The sequence below is a fragment of the Carlito syrichta genome, unplaced genomic scaffold, assembly GCF_000164805.1.
Source record: "Carlito syrichta isolate Samal-C Ts95f unplaced genomic scaffold, Tarsius_syrichta-2.0.1 Scaffold301679, whole genome shotgun sequence".
In the NCBI taxonomy this organism is placed as follows: domain Eukaryota; kingdom Metazoa; phylum Chordata; class Mammalia; order Primates; family Tarsiidae; genus Carlito; species Carlito syrichta.
The window spans coordinates 65,164-82,057 of NW_007245775.1; the positions used below are offsets into that span (position 1 = coordinate 65,164).

The 16,894-nt window shown below is 47.9% G+C and overlaps 1 protein-coding gene across 2 annotated transcripts in view; it reads right to left on the reverse strand.

Annotated features, from left to right (window-relative positions):
• The window catches only part of SDHB (succinate dehydrogenase complex iron sulfur subunit B), a 38,141-nt gene extending 28,667 nt beyond the window's left edge, over window positions 1-9,474 (reverse strand). For both annotated transcript variants that reach the window (XM_008055109.1, XM_008055107.1), the window contains exons 1-2: window positions 9,240-9,474; window positions 1,554-1,681 (exon numbers count right to left, since the gene is read on the reverse strand). In XM_008055109.1, the coding sequence (XP_008053300.1) occupies window positions 1,554-1,681; window positions 9,240-9,311 (200 nt within the window). In that variant the 5' untranslated portion in view covers window positions 9,312-9,474. The remainder of the gene's footprint in view (window positions 1-1,553; window positions 1,682-9,239) is intronic.
• Window positions 9,475-16,894: the final 7,420 nt, after the last annotated feature.

Here is a 16,894-nt window from a genome sequence, read left to right on the forward strand (position 1 = left end):
TGCCTGTAATTCTGGCTACTTGGAAGGCTGAGGCGGAAGGATCGCCGGAGCCCAGCAGGTCGCGGCTGCGGTGGCCGGAAGCGGCCACTGTACTCCAGTCTGGGTGACAGAGTGAGACTCTAACTCAGAAAAAAAAAAAAAAGAAAGAGGATGAACAACAGTGGTTCTGTGAGATGCTGTGTAAGGAAGGACTCAGCCTGCTGTTGCTGGCTTTGCAGATGGAAGAAGGGGGCCATGAGGCAGCCTCTAGAAGCTCAGAGCGGCCATTAGGTTACAGGTAAGACAAAAAGGGCCTCAGGCTTATAACCACAAGGAACTGAATTCCACCAATAGCCCAAACGAGCAAAAGTTTCCCCCAGTTTCCAGAAAGGAATGCCTGCTGACACCTTGATTTTAGTCTGATGAGACCGTACCAGTCTTCTGACCTACAGAACTATAAGATATTATTTATTTATTTATTTTTTTGTGAGTTGGAGTCTCACTCTGTTGCCCAGACTGGAGTGCAGTGGCTGGTCCTGGCCACCACAGCCTCGACCTGCTGGGCTTTGGCAATCCTTCTGCCTCAGCCTTCCAAGTAGCTGGAACTACAGGAGTGCGCTACCGCACCCGGCTAATTTTTTTGATTTATTGTAGAGATGAGGTCTCACCAAGTTGCCCAGGCGTGTCTCGAACCCACAGGCTCAGGCAATCCACTCACCTCAGCCTCCCAAGGCACGGGATTATAGGCTGAGATATTTGTTTTTTAAGCTACTAAATTTGTGTTAATTTGCTCCGACAGAAATAGAAAGCTAACATACAGGTCCAGACCATTTAAAATATTTTTAATTCTTAAATTTTTTTGAATCAGAGTCTCACTCTGTTGCCCAGGCCGGAGTGCAGTGGCACGGTCACAGCCACCGCAGCCACGACCTGCTGGGCTCAGGCAATCCTTCTACCTCAGTCCTACAAGTAGCTGGAACTATAGGCGTGTGCTACCATGCCCGGCTTATTTTTTGATTTACTGTAGAGACAAGGTGTCACCAAATGGCCCAGGCTGGTCTTGAACCCTTGAGCTCAGGCAATTCTTTCACCTCAACCTTCCAAAGTACTAGGATTACAGCTTGAGACACCATGCCCGGCCTCATTTGAAATATTTTAACCATTTCCTCACTTTGATCTAGCACCATTCCTGTCAAGTTTCTGGTGTTTATTATTATTACAGAGTACATAGGCTCAGATGTATTATATATAATTAAAACATTCAGTATTTAAAAGTTGGTTATATGCTACATGACTTCAAATACTATATACAGTCAATTCTACCAGTATTTTTAGAAATCTACCATACTTTCATTTGAAGTAAAAAAAAAAAAAAAATTACAAAGGTTGTTATTCTTGGTATTACTTTTCTGAATCAGCTACCTACCTCATTTTAAAAACTGATGACAAGAGTCCAGAGCCACTGGATGACCTCAGATATCTAAGCCTTCCAAGGATGTGAAAAGCATGTTCCTGAATCAAATCCAGAACTCGCCTTCCTTTATCAAATACCTGGCTTTCACAGAGATACTCACTTATTCAAATCAACTTCATAAGTCTGCATACGAGGTTTATCTCCTGCCTTGTCTGGGTCCCATCGGTAGATGGCAAACTTCTTGATTCGGGGAGCTGTGGCTGCAGCTGTCTGGTTCCCTCGGCAGGCCTGAAATTTTAAGAAGTTCACAGAAAGGTTAAAGAAAAAAAAGCAAAATGTAAGATAATTCCATTGAGCTGGCACAACAAATATAATACTGGATATAAACCCACACATTACTGATACACAGTCTTCTTGGGGAAGGCACCATCATCCAATATCCAACAAGTATTAAGCACCTTTCGGATGCCAGACATGGTACTAAGGGCTAGGGACACAGCACTTAATAAAATGGACAAAACCTTTGTCTTCACAGAATTTGCTTTGTAGTGAACAAGAGTTGAATTAATATTCACAATAAAGTGTAAAGAGTGAGCGGACAGGAAACAGAGCTCTATGGTTGTATGGGGGGAGCAGCAGGGTGTGAGATGTCACAGAGGGCCACCACAAGTGATACTTAAGTGGAGCTTGATGAACAGAAGTGAAGGGGAAGAAGCATGGAGGGTTACAGGCTGAGGGAACAGCATGTGTCAAGGTCTGGGGTGGGAAGCACAGTGCATCTTCAGGATCTGAGCAGAGCCCAGTAGGAGGCAGGTGGCTTGGGAAAGGATGAGGGAGTGGCAGATGTGAGGAAGCCAAGAAAGACTTATAAACTGGGTTTCAATTTTGTTCTAAGAGCAATAAAAAGCTGCTAATAAAACTTCTTAATCAAGGGGGTGACATCATCAATTTTTTTTTTGGAAAAGGACATTAGTGGCTATAAAGGAAGAATTGTCAGAATAGATCCAGGGAAACCAATTAGAAGGCTATCACAGTTATCGAAATAAGATGCTGGTGTTTTAAAACTAGGGCAGAAAATGAGAAGGAAAACTGTAACTGGATACAAAATTAATTTAGGGAACTAACAGCCAGTTGTGCTCTTTCTGACGAGTCATCACATCTCCCAGAATTCACAGTCTTTGCCAGTGGGCTTCACACAGTGGGCCAAGGAATCTGGAGCCACTCTCTGGGTTGCTGTTAAGGGGTCAGGTTTAGAGGGTGGGTTTCAGGTTCCCCTCCCTCCTTCAACAAGAGCAGCTTTCCCACCAGAACACATTTGCCAAAAACATTGTTGTCCCACCTCAAAGTTTTATATTTACATTTAAATCTTCTTTTTTTTTTTGAGTTGGAGTCTCACTCTGTCATCCAGACTGGAGTGCAGCGGCCATTCCCGGTCACCGCAGCCTTGACCTGCTGGGCTCCGGCGATCCTCCCGCCTCAGCCTTCCAAGTAGTTGGAACTACAGGCATGCACTACCACGCCTGGCTACTTTTTGATTTATTGTAGAGATGAGGTCTCACCTTGTTGCCCAGGCAGGTCTCAAACCTGCAGGCTCAGGCAATCCACTCACCTCAGTCCCCAAAGCGCTGGGATTACAGGCTGAGCCACCGAGCCCGGCTATCTTTTCTTTTTTTGACTTGGGCTTTTGCTCTGTTGCCCAGGCTGGAGTGCAGTGGCACAGTCACAGTTCACCACAGCCTTGACCTCCTGGGTTCAGGGGATCTTCCCACCTTGATCTCCTGAGTAGCTGGGATTCCTTGCCTGGCTAATTGTTAAACATTTTTTTGTAGAGTTGTGGTCTTGCTATGTTGCCCAGGCTGGTCTTGAACTCCTGGGCTCAAGTGATTCTCTAGCCCTAGCTTCATAAAGTGCTGGGGTTACAGGTGTGAACCACTGTGGGTGGTCATAAATTCATATCCATTTTTTTTTTGAGTTGGAGTCTCACTCTGTCACCCATACTGAAGTGCAGTGGCACGCTCCCGGCCACCGTAGTCTCAACCTGCTGGGCTCCGGCGATCCTTCCGCCTCAGTCTTCCAAGTAGCTGGAACTACAGACATGTGCGATCATGCCCAGCTAATTTTTGATTTATTGTAGAGACAAGGTCTCACTAAGCTGCCTGGGTGGGTCTTAAACCCACGGCTGAAAGGCCCCAGCCAGCCACGAGGAACCCGCCCCCTCCAAAGGCTAAGCCTAGGCGTGGCCCCCACCTAAAATGGCGCTCCCGCCTAAGAAGGCGCCCGGACAAACTAACATGGAGGCTCGGACAAGGCCTTCCGGGTTCTTCTTCCACAACAAAGCCCACCGTTCCCGTGCCTGCGAAAGCCCCTGCCAATCCCCAAAATATCTCACCTGCCGACCAATAGGTAATCGACAGGTCGCTTTAAATTTTTATAAAACCTGCCACACCCCTGCCTCCGTGCTGCAATCTGATTCTCAGGTTCTGTAGTCACCGCGCTCATCCCCATTAAATCTCTTGGCCTTAAAGGGTGTTGAGTCTCACTGCGCGCCACCGTCTTTCACGGGCTCTGGCAATCCACTCACCTTGGCTTCCCAAAGTGCTGGGATTAGAGGCTGAGAGCCACCAAGCCCGGCCCATATCCATTTTTAAAGCCATCATTGATTATTGCCAGAAGTGTATTAATTACTTTGTATTAATTAATCCACTTAATTCTAATTTTAAACATGAGAAAAAAAATAAGGCTCAGAGATCAACTGATGGACCCATGATGACAGAGCCACTGCGTGGAGGAGCCAGGATTAGAACCCACGTTTCTAAACACCGTACTGGCCTATCATTTGTGAACATTCTCAGGTCTTTTTGGTGTTGTCTCCTCTATGTCCTAAACTCCTTGAGGGCACAAAGTGAGTTATATTTTGCATCTCCCAGCATACCTTGTCCAGGCCTCTGCACACAGCAGTTCAATCCATGGGTAGGAAAGATTGAAGGAAAGAGCAAAAGCTGAGCATTAGACTAAGGAAAAAAATGTCATTTATTTAAATGTGCCTCAAAGGCTGCATAGTGCAACCTATATCAAACTATAAACAAACAAAACCCAAACAACCCTTTACATATGGCACTGACTCATAATGTTAAGGAAGCAGCCAATGGTCTATGTTCTCTATTCCTGAGTCCTTCACTGTTTTTCCCATTTAAGCAGACGAAATGCAGGAGAGACCACATGAAGCCTTGCTGAGTACATGGGAGGGAGGATCTGTCCGGTTCAACAGCCATTATAAATGGAACTCTCAACTCGTATGTGGGAAAATTCAGGCTAGAATACAGTATTCCAGGCCTATCACTTATTTTATAAACTGCTATAGAAAGTAAAAACGCCAAAGGCTGATTGTCTAATTATAATACAATGGTATTTATTATTAGCCGGTAAAAAGTGTCCCAAATTAACTGATGCTGAAAATAGCAACATCAGCTATGAGTAAGAAAAAAGAAAATGTATAAAGAAAATGAAAGTGAAATGAAAGCTGTGTTTTACCTTATGACCAGGCTGGCCAAGGTCATTAACTAAAGGAAAGCCATGTCTACAAACACTAGGAATCCCATTTTGTGATCATCTAACTACTGCCACCTTGCGGTATTTAAGAGAGAATGACAAGAGAAAGGATGCCTGAAGATATCTTCTGTGTGACCCTAAGTCTTCATTTCTCTGGATAAATGCCCAGGAATGTTATATGCTGGGTTGTATGACAGCCACACGTTTAGTTTTTTAAGAAACTGACAAACTGTTTTCCAGAGTGGGTGGTTGTTGTGTCTGAAGCAGGCAGTAGGGGAAGTGGGATAATATGCTTTTAAAAAAATGACTCTTGCAAGCTTTTTACTACACTGGACTTTATTTTCTTATTTTATGTAATTTATTTATTTTTTTGAGTTGAGGGTTTCACTCTGTCACCCAGGTTGCAGTGCGGTGGCATGATCATGGCTCACTGCAGCCTCAACCTCCTGGATTCAGGCAATCCTTCTGCCTCAGTCTCCCAAGCGGCTGCGACTACAGGTGCATGCCACTATACCTGGCAAATTTTTTGATTTTTACATACAGATGAGGTCTATGCTGCCCAGGCTGGTCTCAAACTGCTAGGTTCAAGCAATCCTCTCACCTTGGCCTCCCAAAGTGCAGGGATTACAGGTGTGAACCACTACACCCAGCCTTAAGTTGGACTTTAAACAGAAACTGGGTCTCTGGAAATGCTTGCCATGTTCTAAAAATCTCAGCTGGATCTTTACATGGAGATCTCAACCACGTTCTGGAAATCTTGGCTAGTTCCAAACTTGACTTAGTGGCACTGTCTGTGCAACAGGCATCAGGCTCTACCTAGCTGGGTTTCACTCCTATAAGCCTGTCAGAGATGACTATGGTGACCTGCAATGGGATATTCTCGTCAACACCTCCTTCTCATACAATACTTGGTTGGGTAAGGGGTGAGCTTACGAGAATGAGAGAAGAGACCAAAATAAAAACAACCAGTGGTCCTTGTCCTAAAAGCAAGAGCTTTGCTCACCCTGAGGTTTGTACAAAGGTTCGTACACAGGACTCTGCTACCTGTGACCTATCAAAAATTCCCTGAATGGAGAAATCTAAAAATGTGTTATGTAGATTTTATTCACTGAGCTCTTACCATGTGCCAGACACTGTTGCCAAATTATCTCTAATGTCTATAACAATTCTGTGAGTAACATTTTATTGTTCCCAGTTAAAAGATAGGGACAGGGTCATGGAACAACAGAGCCAGGATGCAAACACAGGCCATTTGATTCCAAAGCCCAACCTTCTAGCCACTATCGCAGAAGTAAAAATGCTAGCACAAAGGAGAACAGCGCCGAAAAATAATTCCTTTTCCCAAAGCAATTCAAGGAACAACCAAAGTTGTTACTCTAATCACACAAGCAGGCAATATAATTTCCTCCCTTTGTTATCCGTTCAGTAATTTATTTATTTATTTTTTTGAGTTGGAGTCTCACGCTGTCGCCCAGACTGGAGTGCAGTGGCTGCTCCCGGCTACTGCAGCCTCGACCTGCTGGGCTCCGGCAATCCGTCCACCTCAGCCTTCCAAGTAGCTGGAACTACAGGTGCGCACTACCATGCCCGGCTAATTTTTTGATTTGTTGTAGTGATGAAGTCTCACCAAGTTGCCCAGGCGGGCTCAGGCAATCCACTCACCTCAGCCTCCCAAATCGTGGGATTACAGGCTGAGCCACCGAGCCCAGCTCTGTCCAGTAATTTATAACCACAAATTCACAATGGAAGAAGGCCCTTCGAAAGCATTCTATCGTAACTACAAACCTAAAGAGCATTTAACGCAGAGAGCAAGTTCCTGGGAAATCTTGGATAAGATTGACTTCATAGTTTATAACTTAAGTAAGGTAAGCAACAATGGATTGAAAGGTACTGAGGCGAAGTGAGAATTCTGGGTGGTGCCGAAGGCTGGTGGTCCCTCTAGAAAAGCTTCCTTAGGAAGCAGACTTGGAACTAGATAGAACAGACAGACATTTGGAGGCAGGAGAGGAGGGTGGGGAATTGGAGAGCAGGAAGGCAAAAAGGTCTATATGAAGACAAGCCTGGATAAGACAGAAGGCGCAGGCCTGTTTCAGAAATGTGTGAGTGGTACTGGTTCAAATCCAAGCTCTACCACTTACTAGCTGTGTGTTCTTTAGCGAATGCCTTAACCTATATCTTCCCTGGTAAAGTGAAGGGTAGTTAATATCTACCTCAAGATCACTGGAGGATCAAGCTCCTAGCATAACACAGAAAATATTCCCTGCTCTTCAATAGTGGCAATGTTATCAGTTTTTGTATTATTCTGACTTGCAGATAGGTATTCTAAACCCTGCTGGGGCTAGGAGCAGAACTGTTAGGCAGGTGGTTCTTGCCCTAAAGGAATTCATAGTCTAGAAGAAGAAATAAGACTACATGAACAACAGCTAATACATGACAGTGAAATACTTAACGGCAAAACTGTGGCTCAGTGGTGCAGCCTATATGCATAAAAAGCATTCAGAACTGAACCTAAATCGCCCACAATTAGCATAAGCTCATCACTGATTCTTCTAAGGCAGCTTTTGTGGGTATAAATGCACAGTTGCAAAGGGGAGGGGGGGGGTCTTCTATTTTGTTGCCCTCAGGAGGCCCTAGAAAGGCCTTGCCTGGAATTATAACACTGACCTATGAAACTGGTCTTTTCTACAACTCATTCTTGGGTCGGAGCTTTGGAACTCTAATTGGTGCAGTTTTCACAACTTACTGTTTGCTCAGCAACTGTAAAAGAAACTGGTAAACAAGGTCATGATCAAGGATCAGTTTAATGCTCAGAGAACATCAGCGTGAAGCTCTGGGAGGCTGGTCTCCTCTTCCTCTGTCTCCCCTTTTCAGAAAGACTAATGTAGAAGATGAATGACTTGTTCGTTTACAGTATGTTGGAGAGAACTAGGAATAGAGCACGGCAATAGGTATGGTGTTATGCAGCCACAGCAGGCACTAAAGATGAAAGACATCCTCACGTAAGTGCAAGACAGGGAGAGGAACAAAAACTTCTTGTACAGTGACCAGTGCCAAGATCTGTGTTGGAGTTTTTCTGGTACTGTCAAAAAACGATCCCAGATCCACCAATTCTTGGCTGTGATATTTCGAGCAAGTAAAGCATTTTCTTTCTGGGGCTTGTTTTCAAATGTCTAAAAAGGAGCTAAGAATTCCTGCTTGCCTACACTAAAGGGGTTGCTGAGAAGCCCGGATGAAGAAGCAGACTTGAAAGGGATTTATGGATTCTTAGTCCCTCATGTATGCAATGGCAATTTCCTTTGCCCTTCTAAATGTTCCCAGGTCAGAAGCATAGCTTCTTGATGATACAAGACGTGTAGGAAATTGTACCACGGTACACTGACTAGTAAAAATAAGAACAGTGCCAGGCTCTGTATCTAGGATGTTTGCCGTCAGGAACACAGAGGATACTAGTGAAACTAAGGGGACACTGCTTTAAGGAAGTCAGTCTCTCCTACAACTCCCCCTAGTCTGGATCCTTCAGGGGTCAGGGTGCATTTCCGTCCATCTCGCCCTTCCCCTGCCCTGTCCTTAACAATTCACACATCCTTTCCTTGCCAATCCCAGTTCAGTCCCTATTTACTGAGTCCTCAACCTTGCACCCTGGTGGAGCGGCCTTGCTTCCCCGTTCCCATCCCTTACACCCCTCAGGTCTCCCTTTTTCACAGAGGTGACAGTCTAGTGGCAGAAAGAGGGCTTGGAGGTTCAGTGTTTGGATTCGAAATCTGGTTCTGACAGTCATTCGCTTGCCATGTGACCTTGAACAAATCCAGAACCCACTCTGAACTTTTAAAAAATTATTTGTAGGCCGAGCACGGTGGCTCACGCCTATAACCCCAGCACTCTGGGAGGCCGAGGTGAGAGGGGTGCCTGAGCCCAAGGGTTCGAGGCCAGCCTGGGTGACTTGGCGAGACCTAGTCTCTACGATAAATCAAAAAATTAGCCGGGCGCCTGTAATTCCAGCTACTTGGAACCGTGCCACGGCACTCCAGCCTGGGCGACAGAGCGAGACTCCAAATTAAAAATATATATATTTGTAAACATTTGCCGCCGCCGTGACTAACGCACAGGCTGCTGCGGGCGCAGGACGGTCACCCACAGGGATGCTCCCAGCCAAGCCCAAGCACTGCGCGGGTGACAGGAGGACCTCCCTGTCCCGAGGCCTCGCCCTGTGCGCCCTCAGCCTCTCCGCGGCCCGCCCAGCTCCAGGCGGTCTCCGAGCCCTTCCTTTCTCCTCTCTCCTCTCGGCTTCGGGACTCACCTGTAGGCAGGCTCCGCCAAGTGCCGTGGCCGGCAACCGGCGCCTCAAGGAGAGTCCGACCACCGCCGCCATCTTGGCTCCCGGCGCCAGCCCCACCCCTTAACCCCGAGGTCGCTCTCCGTCGACGTCCCGTCGAACATCGCGGCGCCGAGCCTGGATCCACTGAGGACCCGCTAGCCGCGCAGGAGCCACCGAGTGGGAGCTGGTTTCCGGGTTCCCGGGGTTGGGGGGAGGGGGAGGAGGAGGGAAGGCGGAGCACGTCACAGCGAGCGTGCGCAGCAGTGGTCAATGGGGCGCATGCTCATTTGGCCTCCCGCGTTCCTAAGGTGACCTTCCCAGAAGGGGGAGGAGTCTGACAGGCAGGGCGGCCTGAAGGGGGTGGGGCTAAGACGAAAATGGGCGGAGCCATCCAATCCATGTCCAGCCTCGATTCTAACACCTTCATGAAAATTTGTTGGTTTTGTCACTTATCTCTAACGTTTACTGGGTCTAGGCGTGTGTGTGTGTGTGTGTGTGTGTGTGTGTGTGTGTGTGTGTGTGTGTGTCTGTACGCACGCTTAAGAGACAGGGGTCTCACCGTGATGTCCAGACTTGTCTCCAACTTCTGGGCTCAAGCACTCTTCCTGATCCCCCTGCCTCCGCCTCCCGAGTAGCTGGGTTTACAGGCGCACACCACCTCGCTCAGCTGAACATTTCTGTAACACATAGACCGAAATGATCCCGGTTTTCGTATCGAGAGCCCTAGGCAAATCAAGAAGGTTGGTGAATGAGCTGAGGTGATTTCAAAGATGACTGCAGAAGTCATCCATCCATTTCTAAATGTGGTTGCTGTACCTACTGTGTGGCCGGCTCCAAGTGCTGGGAGGCTACAGCGCCTGAATGTACTCTCTAACGGTGGAGGCGGGCAAGTGAGCAGACCACTAAACACAGCGGGCTTTGTTCCAGAAAGCAGGGTGTGCACAGGAAGGGCACCCAGTCCTTGGTGGCTCTGTTAGCCATGTAATATCAGAAGCCATTTCTACCATGCGCCAGACATTAGGATCCATCAGCCCACTTAATCCCGGCAACAACAGTCCTGTGAGGGAGGTGTTTTGTTTTGTTTTTTTGTTTCCATTTTAACCATCTCAGCTGCTTTATCCAGCCCACTCCATGGGTCTGCTCAGAGCTGGCCTCACTCTGGGTCCTTGATTTCCTTGGGCAGGCAAGGCTTGGATCCGCCAAGTCTCTCCAACTCTTTGGTCACCCTAGGCGTTTTTGTCGGTCATTAACTATGCAGCGTTTTCCAGGAGTGGTGTCTTTCCCTTTCTGGCGGCTTGTTTTTTGACATGTGAAGGGCACCTTTTTCTAGTCTTTAATTCCCATACTCACAATTTATTTAGATGTTACTGGAGAAATTAAGATGGCCAGACGAATTGGTGGGGTGGACTGTTTCTTGGCTGAAACTTAGTGTAGCCTTATGAAAGGAGCGAGTCCTGAACCCCAGGGTCTAACGCAGACTTTTCCTCTCAAGGCTGTGACTGTGGACAAGTGCCTCCCAATCTCTGGTTAATGGTTACGTACCCTGAACCATTAGGGTGTTGGCCACTGACTTAAGATTCTGTGACTCACATGGCTGCCTTGTGGGTAACTGGTGCCATGGCTGAAGTCACCTTGACTTTTCACTGGCGCTGACCTCGCACTGGAATAGGGCTCCTCCAGTCTGCCCCAAGGGGCCTCTTAGGCCACTCAAGCTGGCTGAGTTCATGGGAAGACTGTCACTCTCCTCCTAACTCCTCCTGATTGAATTGTTTTCTGAGCTGAAGAATGGGTGTCCTCTCCCTCCAAGGAACATATTTCTGGAGAATTGGTCTTCTTGGCATTTCAGGGTTATTTCATCTCAAAGGCAGATGCCACCACTGGGTAAGCGACTACGCTTTTACTCTGTCCAGGTCACCTTGGAAAAAGCAATCAGAGGCCAGCAGAAGTGAGACCTTGATTTATGGAGGGACTCTTGGTGCCAATGGGCCCATGTGCCCTGCTGCCACATCATTCCTGGGCTTCATGGGGATTTGGGGAGCTCAAAGTTATGGAGGAATAAATTCCTGGGCGGCTGTACCTCCGCCCTGAGCTTTGGGATTCCAGGAAGGCACAGCTGCAGAGGGACTTAGAGATTTTCATGGCCTGCTCCTGACTTATCTTTGCAAGGTGTCCTCATGATAAGACCCTTGGTTTTTTGGTCTGTTTCCATTTGTCTAGAGGGTGACACATTGCTTTTCTTTCTTTTTTTTTTTTTGAATCGGATTCTCACTCTGCCGCCCAGGCTGGAGTCCAGTGGCTCGCTCACGGCCACCACAGCCTGAACCTGCTGGGTTCAGGCGATCCTTCTGCCTCAGTCTTTAAGTAGCCAGAACTACAGGTGCGCACTACCACACCCAGCTTTTTATTTATTTATGTATTTATGGTAGAGATGAGGTCTTGCCAAGTTGCCGAGGGTGGTCTCGAACCCCTGAGCTCAGGCAATCTTCTCGCCTCGGCCTGCCAAAGCGCTGGGATGATAGGCTTAAGCCACTGTGCCTGGCAACATACTGCTTTTCACCACAACAGTCTGTTAGACACTTTGTGTTTATTTTGAACTTACAAACCTGTGTACATAAACAGGCTCATTTAGTCCTCATAGTAACACTTTTGGGTTGGAAAACTGTCCCTACTTCACAGACTCTCTTAGTCTTTGGATAAGCAGGAGAGCTGAGCAACCTTAGGGAGAAATTTTGTTTCGGAAGTTCTTTCTTCAACACGGGCTAGGAATCATGTCTAGAATTAAAAATTAAAACCCAAAAGCATTATGCTAGATCGACTGTCATTTGTGCAATCAGCTGTATTCTAGTGTTTTGTAACTTTAAGCAACCTGGCTGGTTTCCCCCTAGCCAGACTAAGGAGGTTTGGATTTAGGGGACAGATCTGATATTTCCTAGGAGATTTCTTTGTGCTGAGAAAAACCCACTTCACTCCCATCAATCCCTGTAGTGGGATCCGAGTCCTTCACATTCAAAATTTAGGATTTTTTGACCAATGGGCCATCACTCTCTTCCTTCTCTCTGACTGTCTCCTGGGCCTTTCTACCCAGGTGTCCCAGTGGCCCTTAAAACTCAGTAGCTCAGCCTGTAATCCCAGCACTTTGGGAGGTCGAGATGAGTGGCTTGCCTGAACCTGTGGGTTCGAGACCAGTCCAGGCAACTTGGCAAGACCTGGTCTCTACAATAAAATAAAAAATTAGCTGGGCATGGTAGTGCGCACCTGTAGTTCCAGCTACTTGGAAGGCTGAGGTGGAAGGATCACTTGAGCCCAGCAGGCTGACACTGGGGTGACTGTGAGCATGCCACTGCACTCTAGCCTGGGTGACAGAGTGAGACTCCAACTCCAAACAAAACAAAAGCAAACAAAACCCAACCTGTTCCAAACCATACATGTTACCTGCAGAGTTTACACATCTGCTCTTATCTCACCAGAGCCTTGACTTTACACTGGGGCTGACTCAGCAATGGAATAGTCCAGAAGCCTAGAACCATCCTTGGGTCTTCTGTTACTCCACGTTCAATCAACCACCACTCCCACTGTAGCCTCCATGGCTCCAGGCCCAGCGTGGGTCCTTCAGTCTCATCTGTCCATATCACCTGTCTGTTCCCCACCTCATTCCTCACCTCCAGGCCTCTCCTCATGTCCGTGTCTTGGATCTGGTGTGTCCTTTCCTCCCCCTGCACGTGGCCAATGTGTCATCACTGGAGATCCAGCCCCAACTTTCTCCTCCCCTGAGAGGCCCCCCTCGACTGACCCATCAACATGTCCTCTGCATGCGCCATCGATGCACACACACCTGGTCGAACAACAACCCCTTTATATGTCTGCCTCCCCAGGCTGTGGGCACTTAGTGGGCTTGGTCCTTTCACTCTGTGTTGTTTTCTTCATAGAACTTTTCTCTGTTGCAAGTTCGTTCTTAGTTCTTTGTGAATATATTTCCTGTCAGAGCCTCCCATGCCAGAGGTCAAGAACGATGTCTCTTTCACTACTATACTCCAAGAGCTGGGCACAGGGACCACAGCAGGTGGCCAACAAAAACCTAATGGAGAAATGACTTAGTCTTTGTTTCCAAAGTGCCTGGCTTGGGACCTAGCGCATAGTAGGTATGCAATCTGCATTGGCTGGTTGAATGAAGGAGTCAGTAAAAAGGGAGGATGAGATCGGAGCATGGTGGTGCAACCTTGAAATCCCAGCTACTAGGGAGACTGAGGCGGGAGATTCACTTGAGCCCAGGAATCTGAGGTTGCAGTGAGCTATGATGGAGCCACTGCACTCCAGCCTGGGCAGCAGAGCCAGATCCCATCTCTACAAAATAAATAGGTCAAAATCAAAATCAAAAAAAGAGAGCCAAAAACCTTGGTAATCAAGACAATGTTTGAATGCAATATTAAAAAAAAAATAAGCGTGCAAAAGATTCACAATGAACAAAATAGCAAAACTTCACGTGAAGACAATATTCTCCAAGAAAAACAAGAGGATGGAGCCAGTAAAGATGACTCTTCTTATTTCTTTTTTTTTTTTTCCTGGTAACTTTTCTTGGTCTTGCCTCCCTGCAGTTATTAGCATCAGAGAACTTCTGGGCTACCTCCAAGGAGTTGGGTCCATTTTTGGGGACAAGAGAGGAAGGAGGGAGAGGACCTGGGTGGACAGAATGGAGGAGGAAGCGGTGGGATGGTCAGTCAACTACCACAGCCCCTGGACCTATAGAGGGGGAAGGGGAAAAGTGGGCAACCCCCGCAGAGAGGCTGGGGCTGAATCATGGCAGCGACAGATTCAGCAACGTAGAGCCTCCTTGCTTCCCTTCAGTGGTGGAAGGATTCATTTCTAAGGGTCACTCAAGCAGGCCTTCCACCACTGCAAGGCAAGGCCATCTGGGTGCCTTCAAGTTTGTCCCAGCTCTTGGGCCAGGGCATTTTTCTCCTAGGGAGCTGTGTAATTAGTTAGGCACTGTGGGACCCTAGGAAAACAGTCTCCCCAAATTGGAATAGACAGAGTTGGCAAGTCCAAATGCCAACCGGCCACCAGGCTCCCACCCTAATCCTGCCTGAGGTCTTTTTCAGAGAAGCCTTTGTCCCTTATGCTAGGTCACCGGGTCATCTGTAATACTGTTCAGGATGTTGATAATGGTGACAATGGGGCTAGGCCGCTGCTGATTCTTGTGGCTGCCACGTCTGGAGGGCGAGCTGTGCACCAGGCCCTACGCAGACCTTTAGTGCCACTTTCTCTGCCAAATCAGGACCGCAACCGCACGAAGTAGAGATTATTGTTCTTCATTTACACTTGAGGCAATGGAGCTTGAGAGAGGGTCAACAGCCCTCTCCAGGTCACACAGCTAGTAGGCCAGCTTCCTCTGTTCGGCCGGTGGCTGGATGTTTAAGCCTGTGTCAAGGCACCTGGGAACAGGGAGGTGCAGCCACTCTGGTCTACCTGCAGAGGGTGCCCCCGCCCCGCAGAACCGCTCAAGGCTTCCCAGCAGGCATGGCCAACCTACCCTCAGAAAGGGCTTATCTAAATCCTCCCTCGTTGTCCCATGCAAACCCCACCATATAATTAGACTTCTCAAAATATTCTCTTTGCGTGGGATGGGACAGTCTTACGCTGCAGGCGTCTCCGATTTCAAGAGTGGCCTCTGTGGAGCCCCAGAGCAAAAAGTTCCAAGCCACCCCTACTCCAGATGAGCTGCGTTTCACGCAGCTGAAGTCAGCTCAGCTGCTGGGGCTTCGCAAATGGACCAGGGCCTTTTGGGGACTGTCATGATGCTGGGCTCTACGGCACCGTGGACATACACACACACACACGTAGAGCTCCCCCACCCCGCTGACCTCTGTCTCAGTCCCTTGTGCCTACCACGTCACCAGAGTACTCCCAAAGCAGCAGTTAACTTGGTCCTCTGGGTGTGTGTGGGTGTACACTTTGTACCCAGCCGTCCGTTGCCCGCGCTAAAACACCCTTTCCAGCAAAGTCTGAATTCTGAGCACCGCTTTTATCAGAGACAGGGAGGTGCAAATGAAACCGCAAAACACTCCTGTAGGACGGATTCATATGTGGTGGCTGGATGTTGGCCGACTGGAAACCAAACAATTCAGGGAGATGCAGGGTGGGAAAGGCGCTCAGATCTTTTAGGGAGGCTAGGAGGCAGAATGGTTAAGTGTGCAGGCCTTTGGGGGCTTCAAACCCTGGTATATCAGCTTTTATGCTGTGACCTTGGGCAAGATACTTAACCTCTCCGTGCCACAGTTTCTTATTGTGTAAGATGGGACAGAAGAATCAGAGTCACCTTGGGGGGGGTTAAGTGAATTTGTACCTGTAAGGAGTACTCAATCTTAAACTGGTGGTGGGAAGCCCAGCTGGGAGAAGGAAAGAGGTAAATGCAAACTATGCATTATTGGGGGAACTGATTACGCTAGTCAGGATGGGAAGACTTCTGCATAGATAAGATACCCAGGACTGCAGGCAGCTTCAAGAATTATTTTAAAACACTGTACCTATGAAATTAAATTCTCACAATGTAAAAATTTCAAGCAGTGTAGATACAGTTTAAATCCCCGCAGTCACACTTCCTTTCCCAGGGTGATTGCTATTGTCAGTTTCATGGGCTTGCTTCCAGATATTTTTCTTTGCATGCATATACATATGTATGTTTCTCCAGAAATCCGTGGCTTTGCTTGCTGTTCTTTTTTTAATCAGTGCTATTGTTCATATCCTGCAATCTGCCAGTTTTTCATCAGGAGCTGTGTTTTGGAGGTCTTTCCACGGGAGTATGCATGGATCTATTTTATCCCGTGTGCTGCAAAATATTCAAATGTGGGAATGTGCTACAGTTAGATAGTTCCTCAGGCAGTTTCTTTTCTTTTCTTCTTTTTTTTTTTGAGTTGGAGTCTCACTCTGTCGCCCAGGCTGGAGGGCAGTGGCACACTCCCGGCCACCGCAGCCTTGACCAACTGGGCTCCGGCGATCCTTCGCCTCAACCTTCCAAGTAGCTGGAACTACAGGCGCGCTACCACGCCCGGCTAATTTTTTTATTTATTGTAGAGATGAGGTCTCGCCAAGTTGCCCAGGCAGGTCTTCTTTTCTTTTTAAGTCAGAGTCTCACTCTGTCACCCAGGCTGGAGTGCAGCGGCACTCTCACAGCCGCTGTAGTCTCCACCTGCTGGGCTCTGGAGATCCTTCTGCCTCAGCCTTCCAAGTGGCTGGAACTACAGGTGCACGCCACCGAGCCCAGCTAATTTTTCTTGATTTATTGTAGAGATGAGGTCTCACCAAGTTGCCCACGCTGGTCTTAAACTCCCTGGGTTCAGGCAGTTCTCTCACTCGGCCTTCCAAAGTGCTGGGATTATAGGCATGCGCATGCGCCCGGTCTCAGGAAGTTTCTTAAAACTGTTTTTTCAGCCGGGCCCGGTGGCTCAACCTGTAATCATGTGCCTTTGGGAGGCTGAGGTGAGTGGATTGCCTGAGCCCGCAGGTTCGAAACCCGCCTGGGCAGCGAGACCTCATCTCGACAATAAATCAAAAAAATTAGCCGGGCGTGGTAGCGTGCGCCTGTAGTTCCAGCTACTTGGAAGGCTGAGGCATAAGGATCGCCGGAGCCCAGCAGGTCGAGG